The following is a 20,359-nucleotide window of genomic DNA, read 5'->3' on the forward strand; positions in this document are numbered from 1 at the left end:
TGCTAGTGGAGTGTTTTCCTTTTGGCATTTAAGTCCTGGAAAATATTTATCTAAAAGAAAAGGACTTGACTTACTTTTTAATTTCAACCCACCTCACTCTATGTGAATTGTGCAGAGTTGATTGATCTATGATCATAAAATGATAGAAACTGTCAGTTCAGAACTCATGGGAATGGAAACAAAGTCAGATGCATCATTATGCCTGCCAAAATGTTAAGTATTTTAGTTTCTTTAATCAGACTTATTAATAGCACTACTTCTTTCATAAATGCTAGCTATTAGGCTTAATCAATCATTCTGGTGTACAAATTTAATATCGTGAAAGCATGCTTTATACTTTTTGGTTGTAAATGGTTACAGGCTTCACTTTTCTTATAATTCATAATTATGCGTTTGATATTTTGATTGGATCAGAAGAAATGGGTCTGTCTTTCCAACCTTTCACAAAATTCCTCTATTTGTGTGCGTGTGTGTAAACAACACAAGATGCAATAGTAATATAAATGGGAAAGGAAGGAAGGGAAAGGAAAGGGAATTCATATAAGAGGGTATTAATAACAATGGCTTGTGTATCTTTCTCTGCAATACAAATTAGTAGAAAGTAGAGAGCAATTAAGCCTAAAAATATGTAAAGCCAGTAAATACCATCTGCTGCTGCTTCTGATAATGGTGTAAATAGGGGAAAAAAACCATTGTTATTGTTTATTTATTGCTTTTCCTCCCAGATGGCACCTTCCATTTGCAAAACCCAGAATATGGCAAAATCTCCTTCCAGCGTTTAGCCTGGCTACATATTTGGCAGCAAGAAGCGAATCAGTTAAGATGCGTTCTCAATCTGCAAGCTGATTCCAAGAGTTGTGTCAATTGCATTTTATCACCGGTATCAATTACTCTCCTTAGCTGACCTAATCTTCAGGCGGAGGACATTTTTATTCTAGTCTATTGTGGAAGTGTTTCCTTCTTGGTGCGGCAGTTCTCTTTTAATATGGTGCTGATATTGGAATTTGCCATGAGAAACCTCTTTATCCTTGATCTTCCAGACCCTGCTCAGGAGTGCCCAGAGGGCCAGACGGAGGCCAGCGATGGACCTGAAGACCAGGATGCTTCAGGGACTTGCAGGCTGCTGCATCACATCACGGATGGAGATTATCCTCTATTATCTCCTCGCTGCTCTATCTTCAGCCAAAGCCAGAGGTTTAACTTAGACCCTGAATCGGCTCCTTCCCCACCGAGTGCTCAGCTCTTCATGATGTAAGCTGCACTTTCCCATTTTCCAAGCACAAACAACCTTGTTTTCCTTTGAGGGCAAAAGTGTCTTCTTCCGGAAGTGCTACTTTGGGGCAAGCAGACGTTTCCTTCTTCCTGGGATAATCGGCATCCATGGGGATGCCCCAGATTTAGTAAAGGCCTCCAGCCTCTTCTCCGACAGCTGCAAATCCTTGATGAGATGAATCATTCAAGCTGCACTGAGTTTTGTAGGAAGGATTCTGCCGCCCCAGAGTGACTGCTTGGGCCCCTTATTTGGTAGCATCAAAACCTTTTATCAGCTAAGAGTCAACAGTTGTGAATTGGTTTTCTCAAGAGAGCAAATTGCCTCTGGGTTTTTAATAATAGTAAAACTAATAAGCTGTTGCACTGGAAACATTCCTTCAGTGTGGCTGATTTAGGGATGGTCCTTATCATTACCTTATAAGGCAAGTTAGCATCGTGGCTCCTACTTTAAATCACTGGAGCGCAAACCAGCCCAGAGTGAAAAAGGAGCACAGGAAACTAGATGTTTCAGACAAGAAGAGCTGCAATAATGAAAAAGAGGGTGTCAAGAAGGTTTTCTTAGTTTCATTTGTAATAATAATAATAATAATAATAATAATAATAATAATAATAATAATGATGATGATGATGATGATGATGATGATGATGATGATGATGATGATGTTGGAAGGGACCTTGGAGGTCATCTAGTCCAACCCCCTGCTCAGGCAGGAAACCCTATACCATTGCAGGCAAATGGCTGTCCAGTCTCTTCTTAAAAACTTCCAGTGTTGGAGCATTCACCACTTCTGGAGGCAGGTTGTTCCACTGGTTAATTGTTCTAACTGTCAGGAAGTTTCTCCTTAGTTCTAGGTTGCTTCTCTCCTTGACTAATTTCCATCCATTGCTTCTTGTCCTGCTTTCAGGCGCTTTGGAGAATAGCTTGACCCCCCCTCTTCGTGAGATGCGGAGGAACATAAATAATACATTACAAAAGAACTGTTTATTTAAAATTAATAATCAACTATATGCCAAATAGTTACACTTTTCTTTGTGAATTTATAAACTGTTTTATTGAGGAGACTTTAAGCCGTGTGCAAAGGTCAATAGCTGCAGCCAAAGAATATGAAATGATACACAATAAAGGAAAGGCAATATATCATAATAGGTTTAGATCTTGCATCTCTCCAGTCTTGCTAATTAAAGCTTAAGGCCAGCATAGAAAAATCCCGGGGCTTCTTAAGTGCCCTCAGTGAGGCTTGTGAAAACTTTGCTGGGGTTTCTACCTTCAGGAGTCTCTCTGGAGTTCTTCTCGCCAGAAGAGGATCCTTAGCAGGGCCCAGTTCAGGCCACGGCGTCCGTCCGTGTTCCAGCATTTTGGCAGACTCGCCAGCCCAAAGGAAGCTGCTGATAATCATACATTTGACAACTCCAGAACTGGATGTGGAGGAGCTTTTGAGCATTTCACATAGGCTGCCCAACTTGTGCCTGTTCCTCAACTGACCGCCATGATTGTGCCTTTAACTGCAGCGTAATTCTTTCGTGGGTGATTCTGTTTATCTGGTCCTGCTATAAAATCACCTGCTGGCTTCTGGAGATTACCTAGTTCTTAAGGAAACAAGGGCAAGGCAGGTTTTCCACTTCTGCAATTCTCCCCTGGTCTCTTCTTCTCTCTTTATTTTCCATCTCCCCATATCATCATAGCATTCCGGAGTAGCTGGAGCCCTTATTTGGTAGAATGGTACCCTAAATGGATGTTTTCATCATTTTGAATGTCCCAGGCCAAGAAGTTCTTCCAGAGGCAGCTGTGAGGACAGCAAAGTGTCCCAGACCGTGGTACAGCTCACAAAGCACCTGCAAAGCCTAAAGCGGAGAATCAGGAAATATGAAGAGAAGTTTGAGGAGGAGAAGAATTACCGGGTAAGGAGCTAAGGGATCAGCCAGATTCCCATACACAGATCATGAAGGACTGAGAGGCTGCCTCTAAATGCAACGAGACAAGAAGACCTGGGCTTGATGGGTCCCAAGGAGTGTAGAGTGGCTTCAGTCATTCCTGATGTTCTCAAGTGCTAAAGCAAAGGCATTTGAGATTATCTGAGAACCTAGTGTAGGAGATATGACTCATGCTTATGAGTAACCTTATGATAAGCACGTGACCTCATGAAGGCTTAGCTAGCTAAGCAATGATGTCATAAATACCTAAGACTGGGTTATCAGCATATCTTACCACACCACACAAAGCAGTCAGCAACAACCAGCTACCACCAAAACTAGGAAATAGCAGATTATCTTCTTACTATGGAGGCTGGCAACCCCCCACAGTAATTACTTTGCAGCCATTACACAGGACCGAAGGGAAAAGTACATCTTGACTGAATCGACCCATCTGATAAAGTAAGACTAAACATTTTTTAACAGGGCTTGGGGTGGGGTGGGGGGAACCCCATGCTTACACTGTGTGTGGTATATTTAAACAAGGAAGAAAAATACTTTAGCATTGAGACTGATAAAGACTAGTGAGATTGGTCTCACTCCTGGGCTGTGAAGACGATAAAGCTATCTGTAGCTTCTTGGAAGTTTTCAAGAAAAGATTGGACAACCATTTGTCCAGGATGGAATTAAAGACTCTTTGTCTTGGACTAGAAGACCTGCAAGGTCCTTCCAGCCCTAGGATTCTATGATTTTAAGGTGATATACAGGGAAACATATAGGAACTGTCTGTGCTGTGAGATGGGCAGCTACATAGATACGATAAATAAATGCAAGTGAGAGAGTAAAGGAAGGAAAGGAAGAGAAGAGAAGAGGCATAGCAGAGAGAGGAAAACACAATTCTCTTTAATCCCACCACCTGCAGGCCAGGCCTCCTTGATAGGAGAGGACTGTAGCCCTTGGCATACAAACGGGTCTTCACCCAGCCCTTCTTCAACCCTTAGAATGTCTAGATCAGGGGTAGGCAACCTTGGCTCTTTTATGACTCGTGGACTTCAACTCCCAGAATTCCTGAGTCAGCTATGCTATGCTCAGGAATTCTGGGAGTTGAAGTCCACCAGTCATAAAAGAGTCAAGGTTGCCTACCCCTGGTCTAGAGGGACCCCAGGTTCAGAAGACGTGATCAATCACTCCAGCTGTGATCTGATCTAGATCGTCCTCCAATATTATCTGGAAAGTTGATCTGGCTTCTCTAGACCAGTGGTTCCCAATCTGTGGTCCGCGGACCCCTAGGGGGCTGCAATGTCATCACAGGGGGGGGGGTCCACAAAGGCTTGAAGAAATGTTATGATTTAAATCTTAAGTCTTGGGGGTCTGTGGCCACGGTCAGTGGCCACAAAATGTATTTAAAGTGGTGAAGAAAAAGGTTGAGAACCACTTCTCTAGACTAATGACACCAAGCTGTATCTTGGCAGGGGTACGTGTGATTTAAATATTGGTGTTGGTAACATTATAATCCACTTTTGTATAGTTTCTCTTTTTCCTCCTTTTCCGTGCAGCCTTCTCATGCTGACAAAATATCAAATCCTGAGGTAATGAAATGGATGAATGACCTGGCCAAAACTCGTAAACAGCTGAAAGGTACATATTGCCACTGTGTCTAGCCTGTTTCTCACAGTACCAGAAGCTATGGATGTTTGGTATCCAGCCTCATGGATGGAAAAAAAGGGCAGAATCTTTCCTGAGGCACTTGCGTTCTCCACCCCATCCCTCATATTGGAAGAAAAGCCAGTTCAGCTCTAACAGGGCAGAAAGGCATTTCTTACCTATGTGAAGGATTTCTTGGGCTACAACTGATTCCACACAAATCTTAAGGTAAAGGTTCCCCCGCACATGCGTGCTAGTCGTTTCTGACTCTAGGGGCCGGTGCTCATCTCCGTTTCAAAGCCGAAGAGCCAGCGTTTGTCCGAGGACATCTCCGTGGTCATGTGGCCGGCATGACTAGACGCTAAAGGCGCACGGAACGCTGTTATCTTCCCACCGTAGTGGTCCCTATTTTTCTACTTGCATTTTTATGTGCTTTCAAACTGCTAGGTTGGCAGAAGCTGGGATGAGTAACAGGCGCTCACTCTGCTACGCGGCACTCAGGATTTGACCCGCCAAACTGCCGACCTTCTGATCGACAAGCTCAGCGTCCTAACCCAATGAGCCACTGTGTCCCCACACAAATCTTACCTCACTCTAAAGGATCCATGGAAAATGTTATTTTTTTTCTCCCTGCACCCTAGAGAGAGAAAAGAATGAAGTCCCCTTTACACTCACACTTTCTTGGAGATGTAACCAGCAAGGTCTGTTTTTGTGCAAAGCCAACAATGCTGGTTTCTGTTGCTTTCCCAAGAAATCCCAGCCCTTTGCTGGATCAGCCCGGCTCTCCACTGACGGAGCTACTGCAGAGCTAATAGATTCATTGTGTGGATGGATGCCTTTCATGCATCCATCCTAAAATACCAAGGTTGATCTTAGGATACCAAATGAACTTTAAAAACTATTATTTCCCTATTCAGTATGTCCCAAGTGTCAGATTTCTACCAGATGACAGGTGTCTTACATTTTCGTGATAACATGCACTGGAGGCTCCAGAAGACATACAGTGTGACTTTTTAATGACATTTAAAAAATTTTTTTAAAAAAAGTTGACTAATTTGATCCATATGATTACTGCTTCCATTTGATTACAAAGGCCTGTGCAAAACAGATAAAGTGCAAGGAAGAGAATTAATGAGCAAAGCTGGAAGCTGAGTTGCTAAATTGCCTCTATCCTGCCGAGGCCACTGAGAGATGTGTGTGTGTGTGGGGGGGGCACTGAAATAGCCTTCAAGCAGGAATAATTACTTCCTTGCCTTCTCTAGTCTCAATCTGTACTTTCCCTCTGCTTCACACCAAAAATGTGTAAAAAAGAAAAAAAGAAAAAAATACTGGACATTGTGTACTATTTGGCTATCAAGTTAGTGGTTTACATATTTGACTATTAGGTTTGGATTTAGGAAAAAATGGCAACCACACAATTCTCCAAGGTTTTGCGTGGATTCTCTCCTAACACTTCATAAAACTCCCTCTCATGCAGAAGTTGGATTGGCAGGTGAAAATGGCGTGTTTCCAGAGGAGGTTTGGGAGTTGCAAGTTTTTGTATTTTTGATTTTTCTTGCAATGTATTGTTCTGCTCTATGTTGCAAGCTGCCAAGAGTCTGTGTACAATTGCATGAATAACTTGTGATGAACAGATAAGATGGCCCTGCTTTGGATAAAATTGCAGAAGTAGCCAGGGTCTGCCCATAGCATTAAAACCGAAGCAAAGAACAGTTCTGTCCATCATTGCTCTAGGAGCCTTGTCCAGAGCCCGATTCCTCAAACATTTTGCTCTGTTGCTCCCCAGTATGTGGAGAAAACACAGCAAGATATTTCAATCCACATAAAATAAAATTACTATGCAACTACCCAGCAAGTTCTGGTTTTCCCAAACTCCCATTTGAGCTGTGGTGGCGCAGTGGTTAGAATGCAGTACTGCAAGCTTCTTCTGCTGACTGCCGTCTGCCAGCAATTCAGCAGTTCAAGTCTCACCGGCTCAAGGTTGACTCAGCCTTCCATCCTTCCAAGATGGGTAAAATGAGGACCCAGATTGTTGGGGGCAATTAAGCTGACTCTGAACTGCTTAGAGAAGGGCTGTAAAGCACTGTGAAGTCAGGGGTGTCAAACTGACGGTCTGCTGGCCGGTTGCAGCATGCAGAGGTCATGCCCACCCCAGCTCCAGCAATGCAAAAAAAGTCATGATACATCACGACACGTCAAGTGACATGGCGAGTTTGACACCTGTGGTCTAAGTGCTACTGCTATTGCTCTTTGTGGTCATCAGCTCAATAAGGTCCATAACTCACTCAGCTTCAGACAGTGGCTTTTGTTGTGTAAGAGAACTTCTGTGCGTTCTCTTTCCGGTGGCCTCGCATGACTTCTAATAATCCATAGTGAGTTTGGCTTATCTGATCATAGAGTTAAAAGGAACCTTGGAGATCATGAAATCCAACTATAAAGAGATAGAAGAGAGGCTCATAATGGTGTCTGTCTGGTTTGGGACAGTTGTCTTTTGCCTTCTCTGTGCCTTTAACAGCTTCGTTTAAATACCGAAAGACAAGGGCCAAGGCAATGGACCTGTTCATGTATATTGTAAACCACTAGGTCAGGGGTAGGCAACCTTGGCTCTTTTATGACTCGTGGACTTCAACTCCCAGAATTCCTGAGCCAGCGTGGGGGAATCTTATGGCCCCTTCATGACTTGTGGACTTCAACTCCCAGAATTCCTCAGCATGGAAACCTCTCCCTTTCCCCTCAGCATGGCTGGCTCAGGAATTCTGGGAGTTGAAGTCCACGAGTCATAAAAGAGCCAAGGTTGCCTACCCCTGGACTAGGTAGACAGCATGATTATGTTGCCCAAATATGGGCCATGGTTGAGGTGGGAAATCTTCAGCACCATGTACAAAATGATGTCTTCTGTTAGGTTAATGGACTCGAGTCTTGAGATCTGATGTCTGAGACTGAATAAAGGTTAAGCAAGACCTTCTTCCCTTGCTAGATGTACATTGTGTGGAGAAAGAAAGGAACTATGGGAAGGATTAGACTTTTCCTACCCTCCAACTCCATCAAGGCACTGTGCATGATTTCTCTCTCTCCCCCCTCTCCCAGTAACAGGGAAAATGGAACTGAGTGACTGGCAGCCATGCGAAATTGGCTTAAATATAAGAGTCGAGAAGCATGTGGTTTGTAAAGGGTTTTTTTATCCCATTTATATCCCGCCCTTCTCCGAAGACTCAGGGTGGCTTACAATCTAAGAAGCACAAATCAACGTGCTTAGCAATAGCCTTCATTCTATGTATATGCCTGCTTATTATTAGGGCTTTCGCCCCCCCCCCAGCAGCATTTTTTACAAAGCCAGCTTATTGCCCCCAACAATCTGGGTCCTCATTTTACCTACCTCAGAAGGATGGAAGGCTGAGTCAACCTTGAGCCTGGTGGGACTCGAACCTGCACTAATGGCAGGCATCTGGTGTTACTTAAGGAGGCATTAGCCTACTGCTCCACCAAGGCCAATTTATAGGTATAAATACCATAAATAAATTTTCTAGGCATTCCTAATCTTTTTGCCTTGTTTTCCTGAGCTTATGTTATAACAGGTTGACATAAACAAGAGGCAAGTTCACGAGAGACCAGAACTGTCTCCTATCTATTCTTGAGGGCAACCGAAATAAGCAGTTTAGTTTTTACTTGCTACCTCATCTGAAACATTTCTTTTGTGGGCCATTAATTGTCTCAGATCCCTTCGTGAGCACCCCAGATCAATGTAAGGGTGCTGTGAGAAGCTGTAGATGGCAGGTACAGTATTGTGTGAACTTTTCTCACAGAGCTGAAACTCAAAATGTCAGAAGAACAGAGCTTCTCCCTCAAAAGAAGCCAAAGGAACTTTCCTCAGGAGAGCTGCAAAGAGGCCGTGGAGTTGGATTCAGCAGATTCTCCCACCAGTCCTTCAGTGGAGGAAACCATGGAAGTGGTGAAGAAGCAACTGAAAGAGAAGCGACAGCAGCTTGGTCTCCCTGAGAACATCAAGGTACCCAGTCCTTGCATAACACCTACAGTAGATTTGCTAAAGCAGCCAGGTTCAGCAAACCTGGTTTAACTGCTGACTTGCTTGACATGTGCCTGATGGCTTCTGTCATGTCCTATCACCTTCATGAGCTTCCTTCCACACTGACTTGCAGACCCCGTGTTTATGCGTGAGCTTCACGTGAGCGAAGAACTAAAGTGGTAAAAAATTACTTGAAACATCTGTGCAGAAAATCTGTGCGTTGGTGGTCTTTGGCACTAGGGTACAAATGTATATTATTGTCACCTGGTACAAATGTGGCAGTCGTGATATTTTACATCCACACAATTGGTTTTAAATTACCATCTTGTAGCCTGTTTGGTGTCCAAAGATTGTCTGAAGATTCTGGGGTTTAGGTAGAAACTCTTTGGCTTCTGGCAGAAGCCATGATGAGGTCAAAATGATGTTGTATGCTCTGCGTAAACAGACGAATATGTCATCTGTGGCAAGATGCTACGTAATGTGTGACAGGACTGGCCTCTCCTGAAGGGCTTTTCAAATCAGAGTCATGCCTGTGATGTGGAATGGGAGAGGACATTGGAGCTCAAAGAGAGAGCAAAAGTCTTCATCCTCAAGCCATTAACTGAGTTAGTTGTCTAGGTCAGGCATCCCCAAACCCCCAGCCCTGAGTTGTCCAGAACTGGGCCACTGAAGCACTCGGATCCCCACTTGCGTGAGCAGTTGGCAAGCACGTGCGTGCACGCTCCATTTGTGCACGTGGCAGACGTGCGTGCCTACCACTTGTGCAAATGGAGCTGTGCACAGGCACACTTGCCAGCCACTCAGGCAGAACCGTTCTCTGTCCTCCCCCACCAGTCCACAAAGCTGAAAAGGTTAGGGAATTCTGGTCAACCGCTTCTTTGTGTAGGCAATTCACAAACCATATTAGAAGCATAAATGTGAGTCTTCAAATTTAACCTTGTAGGCAATTAAAATTACCTTCAGTTTAGATATATTTGTTTTGGGTCTGTGATGAACCAAAAGGTAATTAGCTCCCATGCACTTCTAAGTCGGCCTTGTTCCATCAACCTAAAGGGATCTTGCAAAAAAAAATATCCAGACCGGTTCAAGGAGAAAATGAAGCTTGTGGAACCAAAATGTAGAGTGTGCTGATAGCTGTGCAAAGATGCCGATGAGTGAGATGCATTTCACAGGTAGGCGCTTGGTGGTTGGTCACAGTTACCTTGAGTCAGCCAGCTTGAAAGCTGTCAAAGCATCATTCAAATTCTGCAGTAAAAAATGCAACCTGTAACTTTAAAAAAACCATGTGAGCTCATTCGTATTATTTTGTCCACCCGTTTCCCTCCATCAGAATAACGCTCAATTGTTAATTTCTCTATAAATCATTCTTTTTTTTAATTAGACTATGACAAAAAAGCAAATGGCTTTGGAAAAACTCAGTCTCCAGAAAAGCCTACTCTATTTTGAAAGTATTCACGGACGGCCTGTAAGTATTTCTTAGAAAGAGAGAGATCAACTTCAGGTTAGCCATTACAAAGAGTTTTCAACAGGAAATGGATTCTGAGCTTCCCCAGCCCACCTGCCAAGGTCAGTTTGAACTAGATCCAGTACTTCAAGCAGCCTTCCACCATTTCATGTTCCATAGCTTCTTGAACTACGTCTAGCTCTATCATATCTGTCTCTTAACTCTGCCTTCTATCGATCATCCATTCTTCTCTCTGTCATCTCTCTAACAACTCTCTCATCTGTCTGTCATCTACCTATCCCCCACCCCTTTTCATTTCCTATATTTCCTATATTTTCCTATATTTCCTATATCTATCGCTCACAATTTAGAAGCTACTCAGCTCCAGATGATTGTAAGAAACTCTGAACTTCACTAGCATGAGAGCCATATGGATCTTGTGGGGGATGCTACTCCTGAGGGCAAGCACAGCAATATGGAAAGTACCCTTCCTTGGTCCCAAGACCTAAGAGTGTTTTACTGAGTGATCAATTCTACTCAATCTCATCACATTCTTGAAGACACGTTGTGTTTCACAAGTACAGGACCACTGGATATTGGTACATTCCCCCCCCCAGCTAGTTTTAGGGATGCGGTGGCTCAGTGGGTTAGGACGCTGAGCTTGTCGATCAGAAGGTCGGCAGTTTGGCGGGTCGAATCCCGAGTGCCGCGTAGCAGAGTGAGCGCCTGTTACTCGTCCCAGTTTCTGCCAACCTAGCAGTTCGAAAGCACGTAAAAATGCAAGTAGAAAAATAGGGACCACTCTGGTGGGAAGGTAACAGCCTTCTGTGCGCCTTTGGCGTCTAGTCATGCCGGCCACATGACCACGGAGACGTCCTTGGACAAGCACTGGCTCTTCGGCTTTGAAACGGAGATGAGCACCAGCCCCTAGAGTCGGTAACGACTAGCACGCATGTGCGGGGGAACCTTTACCTTTACCTTAGTTTTTTTAAAAAAGTGCAGTTGATATATCCCATCACACTAATCGGTGTACCAACACATCCACTGATAGGTCAGATGAAAGGGCTAGAAAACAGTTGAATTAATGAATTAATTATACAAATTAAAGCCAGCCTGAGCTTTCACTGAAAATAATATCTAAGTGCTTGGCCATTGCCACCTTCTGGGATTTCCCCCCCTTACTCTGATGTTTCCTGGTGATCTCCATCCACGTCCTAACCAGGTTCAACTTATCTTTCAAATTTAGCAAAGGTCAAGTAGAAACTGCCACTTGATGTGAAGAGATGGAACAAACTAGTCTGCAACAACGGGTTGGTTGGCTCGCCTTGCCTTGCCTTGCCTGTTCTCCCTCTTTCACCATCGAGACATATTCACAACCGTTCATCCAATACCACAGTTCCCACCCTTTCCTTCCATCCACTTCCTTCCATTCATAGCTAAGTCCTCAATATGGTTGCTAGTCTAACAAGATGCTTCTCTTCCCACTAAGCAAACAAGATGGGCTTTGAGATGTTGCAGGAAATTGCTGCTTCACAGCCCCCCGTACCTTGAAGCAACTTTTGGACCTGGCATCCAAAGTGTTGTGCAATTAAGAAAGAAAGGAAAAAACAAATGGAGAGAGGAGGGAAGGTCAATGTGACAAAGCTTTTCATCTGCTGCAAACCACACTAAAGGCTTCTCTGGAATGCATCTCACCTACTAAACCAGCTTAGCTCTTCTTCTTATCTGTTTCTTGTCTACTGAATCTGAGCTTATTGACTGTCTTCTGCAATACCATTTTAACCTTTTATTGGTTCTCTAGCACAGCTTGTTTCTTTATTAATACTTGGGCTTGTGTGTCTTGGTGCGACAGCCCTCAATGCATATTTTGTACGTTCTCCGCTGACGATGGATTATAGTTGAGGGATGACAGACAAGAAGGACTCGCCCGTCTGGTTTGAGTCTGTGTCCCATTGGTGTATCTTTACTGATAAGTCCATTTCTACATTAACATACAGGGGTTTTCAAATACAAAAATGCATCTGAATATTTAAATATACCCTTGCCGAATTTCCTCTCAATATATGTATATTTCCCTGCAAAATATATTTTAATACATGATGCATCTTTGAGTTAAGAATTAAGCTGAACATTGAGAAATGGGTAAGATTTGGTGCATTTGGCACATTTGACTAGGAATATTAGAACCATTCAGTTTTAACCCTTTGAGGCAGAGATCAATGCCTCAATATCAAGCCCATTTTTCCACATAGAACCGCCAAGCTGGTGCTCTGAATATAAAATTTCTAAGAGCCCTTGTGGCGCAGTGGTTAGAATGCGGTACTGCAGGGTACTTCTGCTGACTGCTAGCTGCCAGCAGTTTGGCAGTTTGATCCTGACCGGCTCAAGGTTGACCCAGCCTTCCATCCTTCCGAGGTCGGTAAAATGAGAACCCAGATTGTTGGGGGCGATAGGCTAACTCTATAAACCATTAGGAGAGGGCTGTAAAGCACTGGGAAGCTGTATATCTAAGTCTAAGTGCTATTGCTATTGCCATGAGAGAGGAGGACTGTTTTGAAACCTCTTTCAACAGTTTTAAGGAGATGCCATGAACTAAATAAAGCTGGCATCAATGTATTATTCACCTTACTGGAGGTTCCACCCCTTTATTCTCCTTTATTCTCCCCTGAAATGTTGAGGTGGTAGCAAATCATGTCCTAAGTTCGCAGAGTATGGACAGCAAGGGATTGGCCTGGGATGACCAAGGTCTGCCAGTCTTAATGCTGCATGAGCCAGATTTGGTTATAAGAAGTTTTGCAGTTGCCAGAGGCAAAGACTAGGGCGGGAATGTGAATTACAGTGTGCCAGTTTGCTGCTAAGGAATGGTGGAGCACCAGTCCAACTTCTGATTGGAAGTGGTGCTTCTCTAACACAAGGTATTACAAATCGCAAACATATGTCTTATCTTTTTAAATTCTTGGAGGAAAAAAATAAACCCAGAGTGTGCAAGGGGAATACAGAGTCAGTTCTGATAAATGGTTTCTTTTACAGAAGTATAGAACAGTATTCAAATGAGGACAAATGATATCCCATCAGTATAGAAGTATCACTTTGTTTTGTGCCTCACATTCCTCGTGTTGGAATTTAAAAATCCAGCTAGAGACTTCTGTTGATGGATTGTGACTTTTAAAGAGAAAATTCAGATGTTTCTTCAGAGCCAACCTGGTGCTCCTTACTTTTTCTTTCTAGGTTAGCCAGCAAGACAGGAATTTGATGAAGCCTCTTTATGAAAGATACAGAATTATAAAGCAGCTTCTATCAACGCCATCTTTGATTACAACTATTGTAAGTCTCATGAGGATTGTCTGATGAAACGCACCACCGCACCAGGCGATGTTTCTTGCAGGCTCTTTTCAGGTTGTGCATTAGCTTTTGTTTTATGCATAAGGCTCTAGTCAGTACATTCATTCTTCAGGAAAGAAACCCCATGGGACTTACTTGGACGTATGTTCAAGTAGGGTTGGAATGGGAGTGCTGGTTGATAGTATCAAAGCAATCTCTGCCCAATTATTACAGGTATGGAAAGGGTATGTGGTTGGTGACCACTGGGGTTTAGATATAACTCTGGTTACTTGCACAGAGAAAGGTCATAGTTTCGTTAGAATTCCACTAAAGACAGTCAGAACTGAAGAAGCTTCTTGGGTGAGAAGCAAAACATTTTCCAGAGAAAAAAAGAAAAGAAAAGAAAAAGTCCGGTTCCCTTTTGAAAAGCATCTTTGGGACATCCGTTAAGGATAGTTAGTCTTTACCGAAGAGTCTCAGAGAACAACAAACATATATTTCAGAAAGTGTTAGACACTCTGTTAAAGTGTAAATTTACACTTCTCTTCTGATAATGAGCGCTAAGACCTTGACTAAGGGTCTGCAGCTTTTAACATGAGGAAAGCCTTGGCCAACCAACAGTTCTAATACTTAAATACAAACCAAGCCAGTCTCTTTATTCATATAATTTTTTGCCCTCTGGAATTAACGTTTCTGGTCTGCTTCATTTGAAGGATGCTTGGGTAGGCAGGCAGGCAGGCAGCCTAATAATTCCTTGTTCCCTGTCCCAAACAGGAAGAGGAAGATTCTGATGAAGAACCTCCTCAGAGTAGCTCCACCGGGTCTCTCCATTGGCCTCCTGAGGCACAGATGGCTCATTCAGATGAGGAGAATGAACCCGCCTTTGTTTCATCTCTGGATGAAAAGAAAGTGTTGAAACAGCCGACCCTCTCGATGTCCAATTTACATGAGGCTACCATGTGAGTGTCAACTTCCCCCTTGCTGAAATGATGATGCACCTGTTGGTTTCAGGGATTATTTATCTATCTATCTATCTATCTATCTATCTATCTATCTATCTATCTATCTATCTATCTATCTATCTATCTATCTATCTATCTATCTATCTATCCTATCTGTCTGTCTGTCTGTCTGTCTGTCTGTCTGTCTGCCTGCCTGCCTGCCTGTCTGTCTATCTATCTATCTATCTATCTATCTATCTATCTATCTATCTATCTATCTATCTATCTATCTATCTATCTATCTATCTATCTATCTATCTATCTATCTATCTATCCTATCCTATCCTATCCTATCCTATCCTATCCTATCCTATCCTATCCTATCCTATCCTATCCTATCCTATCCTATCCTATCCTATCCTATCCTATCCTATCCTTCTGTCTGCCTGCCTGCCTGCCTGCCTATCTATCTATCTATCTATCTATCTATCTATCTATCTATCTATCTATCTATCTATCTATCTATCTATCTATCTATCTATCTATCTATCATCTATCTATCTATCCATCTATGCTATCATATCTGCCTGCCTGCCTGCCTGCCTGCCTGCCTATCTCTCTCTCTCTCTCTCTCTCTCTCTCTCTCTCTCTCTCTCTCTCTCTCTCTCTCTCTCTCTCTCTCTCTCTCTCTCTCTCTCTCTCTCTCTCTCTCTCTCTCTCAAGCTTATTAAGTGCTCATAGGAAAGAGGAGGGATTGTGTTTGCTTTGGTGATTGTGTTCAAAGGGATCATTAGGGCACAATGGAAGTCTGCACAATTGGTGTAAATTCATCTTCTCCTGCTACCAAGTAATCATAGATACACTACTCCTCTTATTACATGGTTTTGAACTTCCTGGGAACGAGGTAGGCAAAATTTTCCTATAAGCCCTTGGTTCCATCAGCCTCGAGGAGATTCTCCGGGGGAACCACCTATCCCGCTGCATGCTTATTTGGGATTCTGATTTGCTCAACCATCTTATCGCCTTTGGAGTTTTCCAGTCCTTCAGATCTTAAAATTCCAGTTCTTCTTTTGTAGGCCTGTACTACTGGAACATCTCCGAGAGACGAGAGCTGACAAGAAAAGGCTAAGGAAAGTATTACGAGAATTTGAGGAAGAGTTCTTTAGACAAACAGGAAGGTGAGACAGCCATATGCATGTTGAATCTCAACACTGTGGATGGGCAGATCCTGATTTAAGCCACTGTAAACCTCCCCAAAATAATGGTCCACCACAGGAAGTTTTTAATGGGTTGGAGGCATAATTGCACTGACTTGTTAGTATTTTCCAGCCTTGTGATAACCGAGAAAAGTATTCTTGTTTTCTTCGTTGAAACTGAGGTAAACTGCACCGTTCAATTCCAAAAAGTTTGATTCCTGAATGGTATAATAGCAGAAAGTACCCATCTGCAAATGTGTAAAATAGGTTAAGAATCATTCTTACGGAGAAGTACTTTCCGTCTAAGCACTTGGCATTCCTGGAAATGATAACATTTGTATCCTCAGAGCACATGAGCAATTGTTAGGAGGACGCTGAAGTCTCAACACGCACTTTGGAGACTGTCTTAATCATTCTGCAGGATTATTTGCACGTCACTTACAACTTTGGCAATATTCTGCAAAGAAGCTACATGAAAATAGCTTTGGTGATACTCTCTTGTTTCAAGTTCTACCCTACCTTTTTACCACTAGTTTTCTCAGGTAGAAAAAAAATAATAGAAAATGATTGAAATCCATAAAATAACATCATGAACCACCAACTCAAAAGGTAGAATAGAATAGAATAGAATAGAATAGAATAGAATAGAATAGAATAGAATAGAAGAGAAGAGAAGAGAATAGAATAGAAGAGAAGAGAAGAGAAGAGAAGAGAAGAGAAGAGAAGAGAAGAGAAGAGAAGAGAAGAGAAGAGAAGAGAAGAGAAGAGAAGAGAAGAGAAGAGTTGGAAGGGACCTTGGAGGTCTTCTAGTCCAGCCCCCTGCTTAAGCAGGAGAACCTATACTGTCTCAGACAGATGAATGTGTAGTCTCTTCTTAAAAATCTCCAGTGATGGAGCGCCCACGATTTCTGGAGACAAGCTGTTCCACTGGTTGATTGTCCTCACTGTCAGGAAGTTTCTCCTTAATTCCAGGTTGCTTCTCTCTTTGATCAGTTTCCAACCATCGTTCCTTGTCCTTCCCTCTGGTGCTTTGGTGAACATCCTGGCCCCCTCTGCCTTGTGGCAGCCCCTCAGATACTGGAACACTGCTATCATGTCTCCCCTATTTCTTCTTTTCTTTAGACCACCCAAACCCAAGTCCTGTAGCTGTTCTTCATATGTTTTAGCCTCCAGGCCTTTGATCCTCTTTGTTGCTCTTCTCTGAATTTTTTCCAAACTCTCAATATATTTTTTGTGATATGGTGACCAAAACTGACTGCAGTATTCCAGGTGTGGTCTTACTAGGGTTTTATAAAGCGGGACTAATACTTCGTGTGATCTTGATTCTATGCCTCTGTTTATACAACCCAGGATTGTATTGGCTTTTTTGGTTGCTGCTGGCTCATAATCAAGGGATCGTCCGCTAAGACTCCAAGGTCCCTCTCACAGTTATTGTTTTTAAGTCAGTCTTGCCCAATCTGTATTTGTACCTTTGATTTTTCCTGCCTAAATGTAAGACTTTGCTTACAGTCTTGACTCCTTCCTAACTTTGCAGCAATAAGCAACATGCAAGAGATTAGGCTCAGGAGAAGACCTTCTTTTGTGGGCTTGACAAATGGGCTTTGGAAATTGGGGGCACCAATAAGAAAGGACCTCCTTGCCAAATATAATACCTAGAAACAATCATATCAAGTAGATGCATCGCATTTGTGCCTAGAAGAGGTAGCTCATTTGTAAAGTGTGAGCAACTCTGTTGACTTACCCCCAAAGAAATCATTTTTCAACTGGTGCACCATGTGTAGCATCAGTTCTTAGAGAGATAACTGACTTTCCCACCAACATCTCCGTTAGGGGAGAAAGTTACAAGAATTGCGAGCTTTGAGGATCTTATTGGTGCAATGATGGCTCCCTTCCCCTTTCTGAAGCTGATAACTTTTTCCCCCCTTAGGGACAGCAGGAAATAGAGCCTTGGCCTGGAATTGTCCCCTTGTGGGTCCAGTCCTCAATCCAGCCCTCATGAGGATTTGCAGTCTTTCTTAGCAATGTATACTTGCTGCCATTCAGGAGAAAGGAAAGAAGGTCCCAGTGTGACAAAAGAAAGTGGGACTTAGTCTGCCCTCAGGATATATAGCCTTTTAATCTCTTGCACCTGTTACTTGTCCCAGCTTCTGCCAACTTAGCAGTTCGAAAGCACGTAAAAATGCAAGTAGAAAAATAGGGACCACTACGGTGGGAAGGTAACAGTGTTCCGTGCGCCTTTGGCATCTAGTCATGCTGGCTACATGACCACGGAGACGTCCTCGGACAAGCGCTGGCTCTTCGGCTTTGAAACGGAGATGAGCACCGGCCCCTAGAGTCGGAAACGACTAGCACGCATGTGCGGGGGAACCTTTACCTTTTTAATCTCTTAGGACTAACCTGTGCAAACAAGCATCTAAATCTCCTGGGCCTGGAGGGGTGGCAGATATATTTCCTTGGATCTAATTTGGATTTTGCCCTCTCACCTACCCTCTCTAGATTCCCCTGGAGTCTAGAAGTAATGACAGTTTCCTGATCAGAAGGGCGTTGTGAACCCTTGCTACTTCCTTGCTGAGGTCTGAATGCTCATTTTGCTATTTTGCAGGAGTCCCCAGAAGGAAGATCGGATCCCCATGTCAGAGGAATATTTGGAGTACAAGCACATCAAGGCCAAACTCCGCCTCCTGGAGGTTCTCATCAGCAAACACGATGTCTCCAAAACCATCTGAAGCCAGTAAAATGTCCTGTTGGAAAGAGGAAAGAGGCCGTCTGGGTCTTCCTGCCCAGTGATTTGCTCTTGCGCTTCCTTACGGTGATAAATGCTCAGGTGAGCACAGCAGAAAGGTCTTGGAGCAGGCATGAGACTGCACAAGGAAGGAGTGACTGGATGGAGGGCAGATCCTTCCCTGTGAATTCTCTCCTATTTCCAGAGTCTGTTTTCACCCGGACATTTGCCTACTGCTGAGCTAAAGGGAAGCAGCAGCCCTATGCAATTTCAGGAAGGTGGCTTGGGATTTCCCCTGGGTCTCTCAAAGCTCTGATGGAACATACTTTGGATGCTTGATGTCCAAACTATCTGGCCACCATCATTTGGACAACGATGCTCGAAACATTGGAAGGGCAAAGGAGTAGCGAAGATGAACTGTTTATTTGATCTGCGCTTCCCAGAGGGAAGCCTATGCGCATATACTGTAAAGCTGAGCTTTGTTGGTATGTCCAAAATTATGAATTCTTGAAGGGCAAAATCTTGTGAATTATAAAATCCCAGTTCAATTAACCCTTCAAAATTCATTGCACAATCTCCCCTATGCCTGAGATGTTCCAGAAGTCTTACCAAGGTCTCATGAGAATTCAGACAAGAACCACAACATGACAAGCCTCTTTGTGAGATTTTTTGCCCTTCTGGCATTGAAATCTCATGAGATTTATTTGGGTTCAGGGAGATTTTCCAAGATTCAATCATCTTGTGGAAGGGCCAGTTCAGGAATCTTGGTGTCACCCACTGCCTGCTTGTCACCACTTTTTGACAAGAATGTCATAATTCCACACAAGGAATGACACCCATCTTATGGAAGCTGTTATGATATCTTCCTCATCGGGATGTCATGAATTATGTAACATGGGTTAGTCACCCAAATTGCAATTGCAAAGCAGAATACATGGTGCTAAAGGACAGAGTTTGGCTGTTGAGAATCTCCATCTTTCCCCATCTTCCTTTCCCTTTTGAGCAAACAATAACGAGGCAGCTTTTGGTGCTTTTGATGCAAAGATATGAGCAATGCTTAGTGAAATTCTCATAATAATTCTTGCAAAAATATTCAAGGGCCAGTTGGGAGCATCTGGGCTATGAGGCCAGTTCTCAATTCCCAGGACTAAATTATGCAATAATTTTTAAAAGTTTGGGTGAACTCTTGTTCTGTGCGCACTGAAGGAAATTTTTGGAAACACAGTTATTTGCAGAGTTCAGCTAGCTGTAGAGAAAATTTTAGGTGTGAGGTTGCTGCCAAAGCTGGGTCAGTTTTGTGTTTATCCAGCTGAAGTGTTTATATATCAAATTCCCTCTTTGTTACGGACATCAGCATATCTGCATTCTGTGCTTTACCACTTCTGACTTTTCCTAAATAGGGTTGGGTGGATTAGGGCATAATGCCTTTGGGTGAGTTGTACTGAGAAGCCCAGCAATTGGAAAGTGATCTCTACACATTTTCCTTGCTCTGCAGAGGCTTAGATCTTAATTAAACCTTGGGTCAATCAATGCTCAAGAGCTGTCTCCTTCCCAAAGTGGCCTTGCCCTGCTCTGCCACTCATGTACTTTGGGAAAGGTTCTGGATGCTGCAAAGATACGTCGAATGTTCAGTTCAGGCTGTGGAAGTGGTGGAGAAGCACCAAGAACAGGAATGTTCAATTTAGACAGGGAGGCCATGCTTTTGGAAAACACATAACCGGATGGGTTATTCTACACCTTCTTACTGAAGAAACAGGCTATCTTCTGAATTATTGCCCCTGCAGGCAGCTAACTAGATTATCCTAGTTTCCTGATTTTGCACAAAAAGTGTACAACTACTTTTGTCTGAGTGCTGGAGTTCTCTTCGGATTGCATTGTGATATC

General features: G+C 43.2%; 1 protein-coding gene across 1 annotated transcript in view; it reads left to right on the plus strand.

Moving 5' to 3' along the window:
- Positions 1-18,479, plus strand: part of FAM13C (family with sequence similarity 13 member C) — a gene marked incomplete at both ends in the record, with an annotated part of 44,748 nt that extends 26,269 nt beyond the window's left edge. The window contains 9 exon segments of the mRNA XM_081329134.1: positions 1,041-1,251; positions 3,033-3,171; positions 4,740-4,821; positions 8,631-8,833; positions 10,233-10,316; positions 13,524-13,619; positions 14,391-14,575; positions 15,634-15,735; positions 18,356-18,479. Of these exon segments, the coding sequence (XP_081185260.1) occupies positions 1,041-1,251; positions 3,033-3,171; positions 4,740-4,821; positions 8,631-8,833; positions 10,233-10,316; positions 13,524-13,619; positions 14,391-14,575; positions 15,634-15,735; positions 18,356-18,479 (1,226 nt within the window).
- Positions 18,480-20,359: the final 1,880 nt, after the last annotated feature.

The sequence above is a fragment of the Vipera berus genome, assembly GCF_964194415.1.
Source record: "Vipera berus genome assembly, chromosome: 5".
In the NCBI taxonomy this organism is placed as follows: domain Eukaryota; kingdom Metazoa; phylum Chordata; class Lepidosauria; order Squamata; family Viperidae; genus Vipera; species Vipera berus.